Source organism: Carcharodon carcharias (genome assembly GCF_017639515.1).
Source record: "Carcharodon carcharias isolate sCarCar2 chromosome 38 unlocalized genomic scaffold, sCarCar2.pri SUPER_38_unloc_31, whole genome shotgun sequence".
In the NCBI taxonomy this organism is placed as follows: Eukaryota; Metazoa; Chordata; class Chondrichthyes; order Lamniformes; family Lamnidae; genus Carcharodon; species Carcharodon carcharias.
This window is the reverse complement of record NW_024470799.1, coordinates 1-19,606: the sequence shown is the minus strand read 5'-3', so window position 1 is coordinate 19,606 and position 19,606 is coordinate 1. Positions and strand designations below refer to the sequence as shown.

The window sequence follows — 19,606 nt, the reverse complement described above, 5'->3', positions numbered from 1 at the left end:
CGAACAAACGCTCGCGCACACACTCCTACACCTCCAGACGCTCGCACACCACCAGACGCTCGCACACCACCAGACGCTCGCACACACTCCTACACCTCCAGACGCTCGCACACACTCCTACACCACCAGACGCTCGCACACACACACTCCTACACCACCAGACGCTCGCACACACACGCTCCTACACCACCAGACGCTTGCACGCCACCAGACGCTCGCACACCGCCAGACGCTCGCACACACGCTCCTACACCTCCAGACGCTCGCAAACACGCTCCTACACCTCCAGACGCTCGCACACAAGCTCCTACACCTCCAGACGCACGCGCACACGATCCTACACCTCCAGACGCTCGCGCACACGCTCCTACACCTCCAGACGCTCACTGCACACGCTCCTACACCTCCAGACGCTCACGCACACGCTCCTACACCTCCAGACGCTCGCACACACGCTCCTACACCTCCAGACGCTCGCACACACGCTCCTACAACTCCAGACGCTCGCACACACGCTCCTACACGACCAAACGCTCGCGCACACACTCCTACACCTCCAGACGCTCGCACACCACCAGACGCTCGCACACCACCAGACGCTCGCACACCACCAGACGCTCGCACACCACCAGACGCTCGCACACACTCCTACACCTCCAGACGCTCGCACGCACTCCTACACCTCCAGACGCTCGCACGCACTCCTACACCTCCAGACGCTAGCACACACTCCTACACCACCAGACGCTCACACACACACACTCCTACACCACCAGACGCTCGCACACACACTCCTACACCACCAGACGCTCGCGCACACACTCCTACACCTCCAGACGCTCACGCACATGCTCCTACACCTCCAGACGCTCGCACACACGCTCCTACACCTCCAGACGCTCGCACACACGCTCCTACAACTCCAGACGCTCGCACACACGCTCCTACAACTCCAGACGCTCGCACACACGGTCCTAAACGACCAAACGCTCGCGCACACACTCCTACACCTCCAGATGCTCGCACACCACCAGACGCTCGCACACCACCAGACGCTCGCACACACTCCTACACCTCCAGACGCTCGCACACACTCCTACACCACCAGACGCTCACACACACACGCTCCTACACCACCAGACGCTCGCACACACACGCTCCTACACCACCAGACGCTCGCACACAACACTCCTACACCTCCAGACGCTCGCACGCCACCAGACGCTCGCACACCACCAGACGCTCGCACACACTCCTACACCGCCAGACGCTCGCACACACGCTCCTACACCTCCAGAAGCTCGCAAACAAGCTCCTACACCTCCAGACGCACGCGCACACGATCCTACACCTCCAGACGCTCGCGCACACGCTCCTACACCTCCAGACGCTCACGCACACGCTCCTACACCTCCAGACGCTCACGCACATGCTCCTACACCTCCAGACGCTCGCACACACGCTCCTACACCTCCAGACGCTCGCACACACGCTCCTACAACTCCAGACGCTCGCACACACGCTCCTACACGACCAAACGCTCGCGCACACACTCCTACACCTCCAGACGCTCACACACACACACTCCTACACCACCAGACGCTCGCACACACACGCTCCTACACCACCAGACGCTCGCACACAACACTCCTACACCTCCAGACGCTCGCACGCCACCAGACGCTCGCACACCACCAGACGCTCGCACACGCTCCTACACCTCCAGACGCTCGCAAACACGCTCCTACACCTCCAGACGCTCGCACACAAGCTCCTACACCTCCAGACGCACGCGCACACGATCCTACACCTCCAGACGCTCGCGCACACGCTCCTACACCTCCAGACGCTCACGCACACGCTCCTACACCTCCAGACGCTCACGCACACGCTCCTACACCTCCAGACGCTTGCACACACGCTCCTACACCTCCAGACGCTCGCACACACGCTCCTACAACTCCAGACGCTCGCACACACGCTCCTACACGACCAAACGCTCGCGCACACACTCCTACACCTCCAGACGCTCGCACACCACCAGACGCTCGCACACCACCAGACGCTCGCACACCACCAGACGCTCGCACACCACCAGACGCTCGCACACCACCAGACGCTCGCACACCACCAGACGCTCGCACACCACCAGACGCTCGCACACCACCAGACGCTCGCACACCACCAGACGCTCGCACACACTCCTACACCTCCAGACGCTCGCACACACTCCTACACCTCCAGACGCTAGCACACACTCCTACACCACCAGACGCTCACACACACACACTCCTACACCACCAGACGCTCGCTCACACACGCTCCTACACCACCAGACGCTCGCACACACACGCTCCTACACCACCAGACGCTTGCACACCTCCAGACGCTCGTGCACACACTCCTACACCTCCAGACGCTCGCACACAAGCTCCCACACCTCCAGACGCTCGCGCACACGATCCTACACCTCCAGACGCTCGCGCACACGCTCCTACACCTCCAGACGCTCGCGCACACGTTCCTACACCTCCAGACGCTCACGCACACGCTCCTACACCTCCAGACGCTCGCACACACGCTCCTACACCTCCAGACGCTCGCACACACGCTCCGACAACTCCAGACGCTCGCACACACGCTCCTACACGACCAAACGCTCGCGCACACACTCCTACACCTCCAGACGCTCGCACACCACCAGACGCTCGCACACCACCAGACGCTCGCACACCACCAGACGCTCGCACACCACCAGACGCTCGCACACACTCCTACACCTCCAGACGCTCGCACACACTCCTACACCTCCAGACGCTCGCACACACTACTACACCACCAGACGCTCACACACACACACTCCTACACCACCAGACGCTCGCACACACACGCTCCTACACCACCAGACGCTCGCACACACACACTCCTACACCTCCAGACGCTTGCACACCACCAGACGCTCGCACACCACCAGACGCTCGCACATCACCAGACGCTCGCACATCACCAGACGCTCGCACACCACCAGACGCTCGCACACACTCCTACACCTCGAGACGCTCGCACACACTCCTACACCACCAGACGCTCACACACACACACTCCTACACCACCAGACGCTCGCACACCACCAGACGCTCGCACACACACTCCTACAGCTCCAGACGCTCGCACACACACTCTACACCACCAGACGCTCGCACACACGCTCCTACACCTCCAGACGCTCGCACACACGCTCCTACATCACCAGACGCTCGCACACACGCTCCTACACCTCCAGACAATCGCGCACACACTCCTGCACCTCCAGACGCTCGCACACCACCAGACGCTCGCGCACACACTCCTACACCTCAAGACGCTCGCACACCAGACGCTCGCACACACACTCCTACACCAACAGATGCTCGCACACACTCTCCTACACCTCCAGACGCTCGCACACACACTCCTACACCTCCAGACGCTCGCACACACACTCCTACACCTCCAGACGCTCGGACACCACCAGACGCTCGCACACACGCTCCTACACCACCAGACGCTCGCACACACGCTCCTACACCTCCAGACGCTCGCACACACACTCCTACACCTCCAGACGCTCGCACACACACTCCTACACCACCAGACGCTCGCGCACACACTCCTACACCTCCAGACGCTCACGCACATGCTCCTACACCTCCAGACGCTCGCACACACGCTCCTACACCTCCAGACGCTCGCACACACGCTCCTACAACTCCAGACGCTCGCACACACGCTCCTACAACTCCAGACGCTCGCACACACGGTCCTAAACGAACAAACGCTCGCGCACACACTCCTACACCTCCAGACGCTCGCACACCACCAGACGCTCGCACACCACCAGACGCTCGCACACACTCCTACACCTCCAGACGCTCGCACACACTCCTACACCACCAGACGCTCGCACACACACGCTCCTACACCACCAGACGCTCGCACACACACGCTCCTACACCACCAGACGCTTGCACACAACACTCCTACACCTCCAGACGCTCGCACGCCACCAGACGCTCGCACACCGCCAGACGCTCGCACACACGCTCCTACACCTCCAGACGCTCGCAAACACGCTCCTACACCTCCAGACGCTCGCACACAAGCTCCTACACCTCCAGACGCACGCGCACACGATCCTACACCACCAGACGCTCGCGCACACGCTCCTACACCTCCAGACGCTCACGCACACGCTCCTACACCTCCAGACGCTCACGCACACGCTCCTACACCTCCAGACGCTCGCACACACGCTCCTACACCTCCAGACGCTCGCACACACGCTCCTACAACTCCAGACGCTCGCACACACGCTCCTACACGACCAAACGCTCGCGCACACACTCCTACACCTCCAGACGCTCGCACACCACCAGACGCTCGCACACCACCAGACGCTCGCACACCACCAGACGCTCGCACACCACCAGACGCTCGCACACACTCCTACACCTCCAGACGCTCGCACGCACTCCTACACCTCCAGACGCTAGCACACACTCCTACACCACCAGACGCTCACACACACACACTCCTACACCACCAGACGCTCGCACACACACTCCTACACCACCAGACGCTCGCGCACACACTCCTACACCTCCAGACGCTCACGCACATGCTCCTACACCTCCAGACGCTCGCACACACGCTCCTACACCTCCAGACGCTCGCACACACGCTCCTACACCTCCAGACGCTCGCACACACGCTCCTACACCTCCAGACGCTCGCACACACGCTCCTACAACTCCAGACGCTCGCACACACGCTCCTACAACTCCAGACGCTCGCACACACGGTCCTAAACGACCAAACGCTCGCGCACACACTCCTACACCTCCAGACGCTCGCACACCACCAGACGCTCGCACACCACCAGACGCTCGCACACACTCCTACACCTCCAGACGCTCGCACACACTCCTACACCACCAGACGCTCACACACACACACTCCTACACCACCAGACGCTCGCACACACACGCTCCTACACCACCAGACGCTCGCACACAACACTCCTACACCTCCAGAGGCTCGCACGCCACCAGACGCTCGCACACCACCAGACGCTCGCACACCACCAGACGCTCGCACACACTCCTACACCGCCAGACGCTCGCACACACGCTCCTACACCTCCAGACGCTCGCACACAAGCTCCTACACCTCCAGACGCACGCGCACACGATCCTACACCTCCAGACGCTCGCGCACACGCTCCTACACCTCCAGACGCTCACGCACACGCTCCTACACCTCCAGACGCTCGCACACACGCTCCTACACCTCCAGACGCTCGCACACACGCTCCTACAACTCCAGACGCTCGCACACACGCTCCTACACGACCAAACGCTCGCGCACACACTCCTACACCTCCAGACGCTCGCACACCACCAGACGCTCGCACACCACCAGACGCTCGCACACCACCAGACGCTCGCACACCACCAGACGCTCGCACACCACCAGACGCTCGCACACACTCCTACACCTCCAGACGCTCGCACACACTCCTACACCTCCAGACGCTAGCACACACTCCTACACCACCAGACGCTCACACACACACACTCCTACACCACCAGACGCTCGCTCACACACGCTCCTACACCACCAGACGCTCGCACACACACGCTCCTACACCACCAAACGCTTGCACACCTCCAGACGCTCGTGCACACACTCCTACACCTCCAGACGCTCGCACACAAGCTCCCACACCTCCAGACGCTCGCGCACACGATCCTACACCTCCAGACGCTCGCACACACGCTCCTACATCACCAGACGCTCGCACACACGCTCCTACATCACCAGACGCTCGCACACACGCTCCTACATCACCAGACGCTCGCACACACGCTCCTACACCACCAGAGGCTCGCACACACACTCCTACACCTCCAGACACTCGCACACACACTCCTACACCTCCAGACGCTCGCACACACACTCCTACACCACCAGACGCTCGCACACCTCCGGACGCTCGCACACCTCCGGACGCTCGCACACACACTCCTACACCTACAGATGCTCGCACACCACCAGACTCTTGCACACACACTCCTACAGCTCCAGACGCTCGCACACACACTCCTACACCACCAGACGCTCGCACACACGCTCCTACATCACCAGACACTCGCACACACACTCCTATACCGCCAGACGCTCGCACACACACTCCTACACCACCAGACGCTCGCACACACACTCCTACACCTCCAGACGCTCGCACACACACTCCTACACCTCCAGACGCTCGCACACACACTCCTACACCACCAGACGCTCGCACACCTCCGGACGCTCGCACACACACTCCTACACCTCCAGACGCTCGCACACCACCAGACGCTTGCACACACACTCCTACACCTCCAGACGCTCGCACACCAGACGCTCGCACACACGCTCCTACACCACCAGACGCTCGCACACACGCTCCTACACCTCCAGACGCTCGCACACACGCTCCTACACCTCCAGACGCTCACGCACACGCTCCTACACCTCCAGACGCTCGCGCAAAGTCTCCTACACCTCCAGACGCTCACGCACACGCTCCTACACCTCCAGACGCTCGCACACACGCTCCTACATCACCAGACGCTCGCACACACGCTCCTACACCACCAGACGCTCGCACACACGCTCCTACACCTCCAGACGCTCGCACACACGCTCCTACACCTCCAGACGCTCGCACACACGCTCCTACACCTCCAGACGCTCGCACACACGCTCCAACACATCCAGACGCTCGCACACACGCTCCTACACCTCCAGACGCTCGCGAAAACGCTCCTACACCACCAAACGCTCGCACACCACCAGACGCTCGCACACCACCAGACGCTCGCACACCACCAGACGCTCGCACACCACCAGACGCTCGCACACCACCAGACGCTCGCACACCACCAGACGCTCGCACACCACCAGACGCTCGCACACCCCCAGACGCTCGCACACCACCAGACGCTCGCACACCACCAGACGCTCGCACACCACCAGACGCTCGCACACCACCAGACGCTCGCACACCACCAGACGCTCGCACACACTCCTACACCACCAGACGCTCTCACACACACACTCCTACACCACCAGACGCTCGCACACACACGCTCCTACACCTCCAGACGCTCGTGCACACACTCCTACACCTCCAGACAATCGCGCACACACTCCGGTACCTCCAGACGCTCGCACACCACCAGACGCTCGCGCACACACTCCTACACCTCAAGACGCTCGCACACCAGACGCTCGGACACACACTCCTACACCAACAGATGCTCGAACACACTCTCCTACACCTCCAGACGCTCGCACACACGCTCCTACACCTCCAGACGCTCACGCACACGCTCCTACACCTCCAGACGCTCGCGCACACACTCCTACACCTCCAGACGCTCGCACACACACTCCTACACCACCAGACGCTCGCGCACACACTCCTACACCTCCAGACGCTCACGCACATGCTCCTACACCTCCAGACGCTCGCACACACGCTCCTACTCCTCCAGACGCTCGCACACACGCTCCTACAACTCCAGACGCTCGCACACACGGTCCTAAACGACCAAACGCTCGCGCACACACTCCTACACCTCCAGACGCTCGCACACCACCAGACGCTCGCACACCACCAGACGCTCGCACACACTCCTACACCTCCAGACGCTCGCACACACACTCCTACACCACCAGACGCTCGCACACACACTCCTACACCTCCAGACGCTCACGCACATGCTCCTACACCTCCAGACGCTCGCACACACACGCTCCTACACCACCAGACGCTCGCACACACACACTCCTACACCTCCAGACGCTCGCACGCCACCAGACGCTCGCACACCACCAGACGCTCGCACACACTCCTACACCGCCAGACGCTCGCACACACGCTCCTACACCTCCAGACGCTCGCACACAAGCTCCTACACCTCCAGACGCACGCGCACACGATCCTACACCTCCAGACGCTCGCGCACACGCTCCTACACCTCCAGACGCTCACGCACACGCTCCTACACCTCCAGACGCTCACGCACACGCTCGCACACCTCCAGACGCTCGCACACACGCTCCTACACCTCCAGACGCTCGCACACACGCTCCTACAACTCCAGACGCTCGCACACACGCTCCTACACGACCAAACGCTCGCGCACACACTCCTACACCTCCAGACGCTCGCACACCACCAGACGCTCGCACACCACCAGACGCTCGCACACCACCAGACGCTCGCACACCACCAGACGCTCGCACACCACCAGACGCTCGCACACCACCAGACGCTCGCACACACTCCTACACCTCCAGACGCTCGCACACCACCAGACGCTTGCACACACACTCCTACACCTCCAGACCCTCGCACACCAGACGCTCGCACACACGCTCCTACACCTCCAGACGCTCGCACACACGCTCCTACACCTCCAGACGCTCGCACACACGCTCCCACACCTCCAGGCGCTCGCACACACACTCCTACACCTCCAGGCGCTCGCACACACACTCCTACACCTCCAGGCGCTCGCACACACACTCCTACACCTCCAGACGCTCGCACACACACTCCTACACCACCAGACGCTCGCACACCTCCGGACGCTCGCACACACACTCCTACACCTCCAGACGCTCGCACACACACTCCTACACCTCCAGACACTCGCACACACACTCCTACACCTCCAGACGCTCGTACACACACTCCTACACCTCCAGACGCTCGCACACACACTCCTACACCTCCAGACGCTCGCACACACACTCCTACACCACCAGACGCTCGCACACCTCCGGACGCTCGCACACACACTCCTACACCTCCAGACGCTCGCACACACACTCCTACACCTCCAGACGCTCGCACACACACTCCTACACCTCCAGACGCTCGCACACACACTCCTACACCTCCAGACGCTCGCACACACACTCCTACACCTCCAGACGCTCGCACACACACTCCTACACATCCAGACGCTCGGACACCACCAGACGCTTGCACACACACTCCTACACCTCCAGACGCTCGCACACCAGACGCTCGCACACACAATCCTACACCACCAGACGCTCGCACACACGCTCCTACACCTCCAGACGCTCGCACACACACTCCTACACCTCCAGACGCTCGCACACATGCTCCTACACCTCCAGACGCTCGCACACACGATCCTACACCTCCAGACGCTCGCACACACGCTCCTACACCTCCAGACGCTCGCACACACGCTCCTACACCTACAGACGCTCGCACACACGCTCCTACACCTCCAGACGCTCGCACACACGCTCCTACACCACCAGATGCTCGCACACACGCTCCTACACCACCAGACGCTCGCACACACGCTCCTACACGCCAGACGCTCGCACACACGATCCTACACCTCCAGACGCTCGCACACACGCTCCTACACCTTCAGATGCTCGCACACACGCTCCTACACCTCCAGACGCTCGCACACACGATCCTACACCTCCAGACGCTCGCACACACGCTCCTACACCTCCAGATGCTCGCACACATGCTCCTACACCTCCAGACGCTAGCACACACGCTCCTACACCTCAAGACGCTCGCACACACGCTCCTACACCTCCAGACGCTCGCACACACGATCCTACACCTCCAGACGCTCGCACACACGCTCCTACACCTCCAGATGCTCGCACACATGCTCCTACACCTCCAGACGCTAGCACACACGCTCCTACACCTCAAGACGCTCGCACACACGCTCCTACACCTCCAGACGCTCGCACACACGCTCCTACACCACCAGACGCTCGCACACACGCTCCTACACCACCAGAGGCTCGCACACACGCTCCTACACCACCAGAGGCTCGCACACACACTCCTACACCTCCAGACGCTCGCACACACACTCCTACACCACCAGACGCTCGCACACACGCTCCTACACCACCAGATGCTTGCACACACACTCCTACACCTCCAGACGCTCGCACACACACTCCTACACCTCCAGATGCTCGGACACCACCAGACGCTTGCACACACACTCCTACACCTCCAGACGCTCGCACACCAGACGCTCGCACACACAATCCTACACCACCAGACGCTCGTACACAGGCTCCTACACCTCCAGACGCTCGCACACACGCTCCTACACCTCCAGACGCTCGCACACATGCTCCTACACCTCCAGACGCTCGCACACACGCTCCTACACCTCCAGACGCTCGCACACACGCTCCTACACCTCCAGACGCTCGCACACACGCTCCTACACCTTCAGATGCTCGCACACACGCTCCTACACCTCCAGACGCTCGCACACACGATCCTACACCTCCAGACGCTCGCACACACGCTCCTACACCTCCAGATGCTCGCACACACGCTCCTACACCTCCAGACGCTCGCACACACGCTCCTACACCTCCAGACGCTCGCACACACGCTCCTACACCTCCAGACGCTCGCACACACGCTCCTACACCACCAGACGCTCGCACACACTCCTACACCACCAGACGCTCACACACACACTCCTACACCACCAGACGCTCGCACACACACTCCTACACCTCCAGACGCTCGCACACACACTCCTACAGCTCCAGACGCTCTCACATACACTCCTACAGCTCCAGACGCTCTCACACACACTCCTACACCACCAGACGCTCGCACACACTCCTACACCACCAGACGCTCGCACACACACTCCTACACCACCAGACGCTCGCACACACACTCCTACACCTCCAGACGCTCGCACACACACTCCTACACCTCCAGACGCTCGCACACACACTCCTACATCACCAGACACTCGCACACACGCTCCTACACCTCCAGACACTCGCACACACGCTCCTACAACACCAGACGCTCGCACACACACTCCTACACCACCAGACGCTCGCACACACACTCCTATACCACCAGACGCTCGCACACACACTCCTATACCACCAGACGCTCGCACACCTCAAGACGCTCGCACACACTCCTACACCAGCAGACGCTCGCACACACACTTGTACACCACCAGACGCTTGCACACACACTCCTACACCACCAGACGCTCGCACACACACTCGTACACCACCAGACGCTCGCACACACACTCCTACACCTCCAGACGCTCGCACACACACTCCTACACCTCCAGACGCTCGCACACACGCTCCTACACCTCCAGACGCTCGCACACACACTCCTACACCACCAGACGCTCGCACACACGCTCCTACATCACCAGACGCTCGCACACACACTCCTATACCACCAGACGTTCGCACAACTCCAGACGCTCGCACACATGCTCCTACACCTCCAGACGCTCGCACACACACTCCTACACCTCCAGACGCTCGCACACACACTCCTACACCTCCAGGCGCTCACACACACACTCCTACACCTCCAGGCGCTCGCACACACACTCCTACACCTCCAGACGCTCGCACACACACTCCTACACCTCCAGACGCTCGCACACACACTCCTACACCTCCAGACGCTCGCACACACACTCCTACACCTCCAGACGCTCGAACACACACTCCTACACCTCCAGACGCTCGCACACACACTCCTACACCTCCAGACGCTCGCACACACACTCCTACACCTCCAGACGCTCGCACACACACTCCGCTACCACCAGACGCTCGCACACCTCCGGACGCTCGCACACACACTCCTACACCTCCAGACGCTCGCACACACACTCCTACACCTCCAGACGCTCGGACACCATAAGACGCTTGCACACACACTCCTACACCTCCAGACGCTCGCACACCAGACGCTCGCACACACAATCCTACACCACCAGACGCTCGCACACATGCTCCTACACCTCCAGACGCTCGCACGCACGCTCCTACACCTCCAGACGCTCGCACGCACGCTCCTACACCTCCAGATGCTCGCACACATGCTCCTACACCTCCAGACGCTAGCACACACGCTCCTACACCTCAAGACGCTCGCACACACGCTCCTACACCTCCAGACGCTCGCACACACGATCCTACACCTCCAGACGCTCGCACACACGCTCCTACACCTCCAGATGCTCGCACACATGCTCCTACACCTCCAGACGCTAGCACACACGCTCCTACACCTCAAGACGCTCGCACACACGCTCCTACACCTCCAGACGCTCGCACACACGCTCCTACACCACCAGACGCTCGCACACACGCTCCTACACCACCAGAGGCTCGCACACACGCTCCTACACCACCAGAGGCTCGCACACACACTCCTACACCTCCAGACGCTCGCACACACACTCCTACACCACCAGACGCTCGCACACACGCTCCTACACCACCAGATGCTTGCACACACACTCCTACACCTCCAGACGCTCGCACACACACTCCTACACCTCCAGATGCTCGGACACCACCAGACGCTTGCACACACACTCCTACACCTCCAGACGCTCGCACACCAGACGCTCGCACACACAATCCTACACCACCAGACGCTCGTACACAGGCTCCTACACCTCCAGACGCTCGCACACACGCTCCTACACCTCCAGACGCTCGCACACATGCTCCTACACCTCCAGACGCTCGCACACACGCTCCTACACCTCCAGACGCTCGCACACACGCTCCTACACCTCCAGACGCTCGCACACACGCTCCTACACCTTCAGATGCTCGCACACACGCTCCTACACCTCCAGACGCTCGCACACACGATCCTACACCTCCAGACGCTCGCACACACGCTCCTACACCTCCAGATGCTCGCACACACGCTCCTACACCTCCAGACGCTCGCACACACGCTCCTACACCTCCAGACGCTCGCACACACGCTCCTACACCTCCAGACGCTCGCACACACGCTCCTACACCACCAGACGCTCGCACACACTCCTACACCACCAGACGCTCACACACACACTCCTACACCACCAGACGCTCGCACACACACTCCTACACCTCCAGACGCTCGCACACACACTCCTACAGCTCCAGACGCTCTCACATACACTCCTACAGCTCCAGACGCTCTCACACACACTCCTACACCACCAGACGCTCGCACACACTCCTACACCACCAGACGCTCGCACACACACTCCTACACCACCAGACGCTCGCACACACACTCCTACACCTCCAGACGCTCGCACACACACTCCTACACCTCCAGACGCTCGCACACACACTCCTACATCACCAGACACTCGCACACACGCTCCTACACCTCCAGACACTCGCACACACGCTCCTACATCACCAGACGCTCGCACACACACTCCTACACCACCAGACGCTCGCACACACACTCCTATACCACCAGACGCTCGCACACACACTCCTATACCACCAGACGCTCGCACACCTCAAGACGCTCGCACACACTCCTACACCAGCAGACGCTCGCACACACACTTGTACACCACCAGACGCTTGCACACACACTCCTACACCACCAGACGCTCGCACACACACTCGTACACCACCAGACGCTCGCACACACACTCCTACAACACCAGACGCTCGCACACACACTCCTACACCTCCAGACGCTCGCACACACGCTCCTACACCTCCAGACGCTCGCACACACACTCCTACACCACCAGACGCTCGCACACACACTCCTACATCACCAGACGCTCGCACACACACTCCTATACCACCAGACGTTCGCACAACTCCAGACGCTCGCACACATGCTCCTACACCTCCAGACGCTCGCACACACACTCCTACACCTCCAGACGCTCGCACACACACTCCTACACCTCCAGGCGCTCACACACACACTCCTACACCTCCAGGCGCTCGCACACACACTCCTACACCTCCAGACGCTCGCACACACACTCCTACACCTCCAGACGCTCGCACACACACTCCTACACCTCCAGACGCTCGCACACACACTCCTACACCTCCAGACGCTCGAACACACACTCCTACACCTCCAGACGCTCGCACACACACTCCTACACCTCCAGACGCTCGCACACACACTCCTACACCTCCAGACGCTCGCACACACACTCCGCTACCACCAGACGCTCGCACACCTCCGGACGCTCGCACACACACTCCTACACCTCCAGACGCTCGCACACACACTCCTACACCTCCAGACGCTCGGACACCAGAAGACGCTTGCACACACACTCCTACACCTCCAGACGCTCGCACACCAGACGCTCGCACACACAATCCTACACCACCAGACGCTCGCACACATGCTCCTACACCTCCAGACGCTCGCACGCACGCTCCTACACCTCCAGACGCTCGCACGCACGCTCCTACACCTCCAGACGCTCGCACGCACGCTCCTACACCTCCAGACGCTCGCACGCACGCTCCTACACCTCCAGACGCTCGCACGCACGCTCCTACACCTCCAGACGCTCGCACGCACGCTCCTACACCTCCAGACGCTCGCACGCACGCTCCTACACCTCCAGACGCTCGCACACACGCTCCTACACATCCAGACGCTCGCACACACGCTCCTACACCTCCAGACGCTCGCACACATGCTCCTACACCTCCAGACGCTAGCACACACGCTCCTACACCTCCAGACGCTAGCACACACGCTCCTACACCTCCAGACGCTCGCACACACGCTCCTACACCTCCAGACGCTCGCACACACGCTCCTACACCACCAAACGCTCGCACACACACTCCTACACCACCAAACGCTCGCACACACACTCCTACACCTCCAGACGCTCGCACACGCTCGCACACCACCAGACGCTCGCACACCACCAGACGCTCGCACACCACCAGACGCTCGCACACCACCAGACGCTCGCACACCACCAGACGCTCGCACACCACCAGACGCTCGCACACCACCAGACGCTCGCACACCACCAGACGCTCGCACACCACCAGACGCTCGCACACCACCAGACGCTCGCACACACTCCTACACCTCCAGACGCTCGCACACACACTCCTACACCACCAGACGCTCGCACACACACGCTCCTACACCACCAGACGCTCGCGCACACACGCTCCTACACCACCAGACGCTCGCACACACACGCTCCTACACCACCAGACGCTCGCACACACACGCTCCTACACCACCAGACGCTCGCACACACACGCTCCTACACCACCAGACGCTCGCACACACACGCTCCTACACCTCCAGACGCTTGCACACCTCCAGACGCTCGTGCACACGCTCCTACACCTCCAGACGCTCGCACACCACCAGACGCTCGCACACACACTCCTACACCTCAAGACGCACGCACACCAGACGCTCGCACACACAGTCCTACACCACCAGATGCTCGCACACACACTCCTACACCTGCAGACGCTCGCACACACACTCCTACACCACCAGACGCTCGCACACACACTCCTACACCACCAGACGCTCGCACACACACACTCCTACACCTCCAGACGCTCGTACACACGCTCCTACACCACCAGACGCGCGCACACACGCTCCTACACCTCCAGAAGCTCGCACACACACTCCTAAACCACCAGACGCTCGCACACACTCCTACACCGCCAGACGCTCGCACACACACTCCTACACCACCAGACGCTCGCACACACACTCCTACACCACCAGACGCTCACACACACACTCCTACACCACCAGACGCTCACACACACACACTCCTATACCACCAGACGCTCACACACACGCTCCTACACCTCCAGACGCTCATATACCACCAGACGCGCGTATACACGCTCGCACACCACCAGACGCGCGTATGCACGCTCGCACACCACCAGACGCGTGTATGCATGCTCGCACACCACCAGACGCGCGTATGCATGCTCGCACACCACCAGACGCGCGTATGCATGCTCGCACGCCACCAGACGAATGTATGCACGCTCGCACACCACCAGACGAATGTATGCACGCTCGCACACCATATGCACCTATACACGCTCGCAAACCACCAGATGCGCGCACACATGCTCGCGCACCACCAGACGCACGTATACACGCTCACACACCACCAGACGCTGGCACACCACCAGACGCAAGCACATACGCTCGCACACCACGAGATGCACGTATACACGCTCACACACCACCACATGCTCGCACACCACCAGACGCACGTATTCACACTTGTACACCACCACACGCTCGCACACATGCTCGTACACCACCAAATGTATGCACTCTCGCACACCAGACGCACCTATACACGCTCGCACACACACCAGACGCTCGAACATATCCTCGCACACCACCAGACGCTCGCACACCACCAGACGCTCGCACACCACCAGACGCTCGCACACCACCAGACGCTCGCACACCACCAGACGCTCGCACACCACCAGACGCTCGCACACCACCAGACGCTCGCACACACGCTTACACACACACCAGACGCTCGCACACCACCAGACGCTCACACACACCCTCGCACACCACCAGACGCTCGCACACCACCAGACGCTCGCACACACCCTCGCACACCACCAGACGCACACTTGCACACGAGATACCTGCATACACTTGAGCGCCCACACACGCAGAAGCAGAGACACCTGCCACATGCGCACAGCCCCACCGCACTACGCGCACCCCAACCCCTCTGCAAATTTCTCACCTGTGTGACGTGTGCCATGTTACTGTATCCGTGCTGAAGCTGCTGATGGGGGTGAATGGCGTACACCGCCTGTTGGGGGAAGCTGGTCTGTGGGGACTGAGGGTTGGGGCCAGGGGTGATGGAAGGTGGGGTGGGGGTCAGGGCCGCGTGGTAGAGGTTCTGCTGGGCCTGTGCATTACTCAGATGTGGTGGTTGGTTGGTCTGGTGCTGCTGGTGCTGAGTGGAGAGAGCAGAGTAACCATGGTTAGCTTCAACTATTAACAGGGCGCAGTACCCTACAGGAACAGGAGGAGGCCCCATTCAGCCCCTCTCCAGCCTGTGACACAGGAACAGGAGGAGGCCATTCAGCCCCTCTCGAGCCTGTTACACAGGAACAGGAGGAGACCATTCAGCCCCTCTTGAGCCTGTGACACTGGAACAGGAGGCCATTCAGTCCCTCTCCAGCCTGTTACACAGGAACAGGAGGAGGCCATTCAGCCCCTCTCCAGCCTGTTACACAGGAACAGGAGGAGGCCATTCAGCCCCTCTCCAGCCTGTTACACAGGAACAGGAGGAGGCCATTCAGCCCCTCTCCAGCCTGTTACACAGGAACAGGAGGAGGCCATTCAGCCCCTCTCGAGGCTGTTACACAGGAACAGGAGGAGGACATTCAGCTCCTCTCCAGCCTGTTACACTGGAACAGGAGGAGGCCATTCAGCCCCTCTCCAGCCTGTTACACTGGAACAGGAGGAGGCCGTTCAGCCCCTCTTGAGCCTGTTACACAGGAACAGGAGGCCATTCAGCCCCTCTCGAGCCTGTTACACAGGAACAGGAGGAGGCCATTCAGCCCCTTGAGCCTGTTACGCCATTTAATCAGATCATGGTTGATCCAAAGCCGCACTTAATTTGGCCGCCTCTCCGCGATATATCCGAGTGTGAACACACGAGAGGGGGAGAAAACGCAACATGGGAGAGCGGGAGTGAGAGAGAGAGAGAGAGAGAGAGAGCGCGGGAGGGGGAGAGAGTTAGCGAGAGAAAGAGAGCGAGCAAGAGAGCGAGAGAGCGAGAGGGGGATGGAGGGTGTGACAGGGAGAGAGGGGGAGGGATAGAGAGAGAGAGGGAAGGAAGGATAGAAAGGGAGGGAGGTGGGGAGAGAGGGAGAGAGAGGGAGGGAGGGGGAGGAGAGAGGGAGGGGGAGGAGAGAGGGAGGGGGGAGGGGGGGAGGGGGAGGAGAGAGGGAGGGGGAGGAGAGAGGGAGGGGTAGGGGGAGGAGAGAGTGGGGGGGAGGAACAGACAGATAGAGGGAGCATATGGCAGAGAGATGCAGAGCACGAAATGGGGAGAGAGATAGAGGGTGGGACAAAATGAGAGAGATGGAGCATGCAACAGGGTGAGAAAAATGCAGCCTGCAACGGGGAGAGAAAGAGGGAGAGAGAGGGAGAAAAAGAAAGAGAGAGAAAAAGCAAAAAAGAGAAAAAGAGATGGAGGGAGGGAGGGAGAGAGGGCAGGAGGGAGAGAGGGCGGGAGGGAGAGAGGGCGGGAGGGAGAGAGAGAGCAGGAGGGATAAAGAGAGCGGGAGGGATAAAGAGAGCGGGAGGGAGAGAGAGCGGGAGGGATAGAGAGAGCGGGAGAGATAGTGAGAGCGGGAGAGATAGTGAGAGCGGGAGGGAGAGAGAGCGGGAGGGAGAGAGAGCGGGAGGGAGAGAGAGCGGGAGGGAGAGAGAGCGGGAGGGAGAGAGAGCGGGAGGGAGAGAGAGCGGGAGGGAGAGAGAGCGGGAGGGAGAGAGAGCGGGAGGGAGAGAGAGTGGGAGGGAGAGAGAGAGAGCAGGAGGGTGAGAGAGAGCGGGAGAGATAGAGAGCGGGAGGGAGAGAGAGCGGGAGGGAGAGAGAGCGGGAGGGAGAGAGAGAGCGGGAGGGAGAGAGAGCGGGAGGGAGAGAGAGCGGGAGGGAGAGAGAGCGGGAGGGAGAGAGAGCGGGAGGGAGAGAGAGCGGGAGGGAGAGAGAGCGGGAGGGAGAGAGAGCGGGAGGGAGAGAGAGCGGGAGGGAGAGAGAGCGGGAGGGAGAGAGAGGGGGAGAGAGAGAGAGAGGGGGAGAGAGAGAGAGAGAGAGGGAGAGAGAGGGGGAGAGAGAGAGAGAGGGGGAGAGAGAGAGAAGAGGGAGAGAGAGAGAGAGAGGGAGAGAGAGAGAGAGAGAGCGAGTGGAAGCCAGCGCGCGGACTCTCAGCTCCTGTACCTGCACTGGGCTGGGGGCTGCGTGCTGACCCTGTTGTTGGCCGCCAGTTGGCGTGGTGGCAGGCTGCGGGTGCGGAGTGTGGTGGTGCAGCGGGGCCGCGTGGGTGTAAGGCTGGGGAACTCCGGCCGACACTGCAAGACAAGACAAGCCATGGTTTAGTCGGGCTCAGGCGTCCCTCGGGCCCGGGGTGGGGGGGGAGAGCTGCTTCGACCCAGGATCCACCCCCCCCACCGCCCCCCCACCGCCGAACCACACAACCCGTGCGAGAACCCACTCACCGTACATGGCCTGGGGAGGGGCCTGGTCTGCCGGCGGGTACTGAGGACCAGAGCTGGACACGATGGCCTGGGGGTGGGCTGCCGAGCCAATCATCCGAGGGTTACTCTGGATCATGGAGGCAAACACGGGCTGAGAGAGAGAGAGAGAGAGAGAGAGGGGAGAGAGAGAGGGAAAGGAAAGAGAGAGAGAGAGAGGGAATGGAGAGAGAGAGAGAGAGGGGAGAGAGAGAGAGAGATAGGGGGAGAGAGAGAGAGAGGGGAGAGAGAGAGAGAGAGAGAGGGGGGAGAGAGAGAGAGGGGAGAGAGAGAGAGAGAGGAGAGAGAGACAGAGAGAGGGGGGAGAGAGAGGGGAGAGAGAGAGAGAGAGGAGAGAGAGAGACAGAGGAGAGAGAGAGACAGAGGAGAGAGAGAGAG

The 19,606-nt window shown here is 61.3% G+C and overlaps 1 protein-coding gene across 1 annotated transcript in view; it reads right to left on the bottom strand.

Moving 5' to 3' along the window:
- Positions 1–19,333, bottom strand: part of LOC121274826 (ataxin-2-like protein) — a 112,985-nt gene extending 93,652 nt beyond the window's left edge. Inside the window, exons 1-3 of the mRNA XM_041182191.1 lie at positions 19,193–19,333; positions 18,915–19,045; positions 16,704–16,919 (exon numbers count right to left, since the gene is read on the bottom strand). Of these exons, the coding sequence (XP_041038125.1) occupies positions 16,704–16,919; positions 18,915–19,045; positions 19,193–19,307 (462 nt within the window). The 5' untranslated portion in view covers positions 19,308–19,333. The remainder of the gene's footprint in view (positions 1–16,703; positions 16,920–18,914; positions 19,046–19,192) is intronic.
- Between the last annotated feature and the right edge of the window lie 273 nt (positions 19,334–19,606).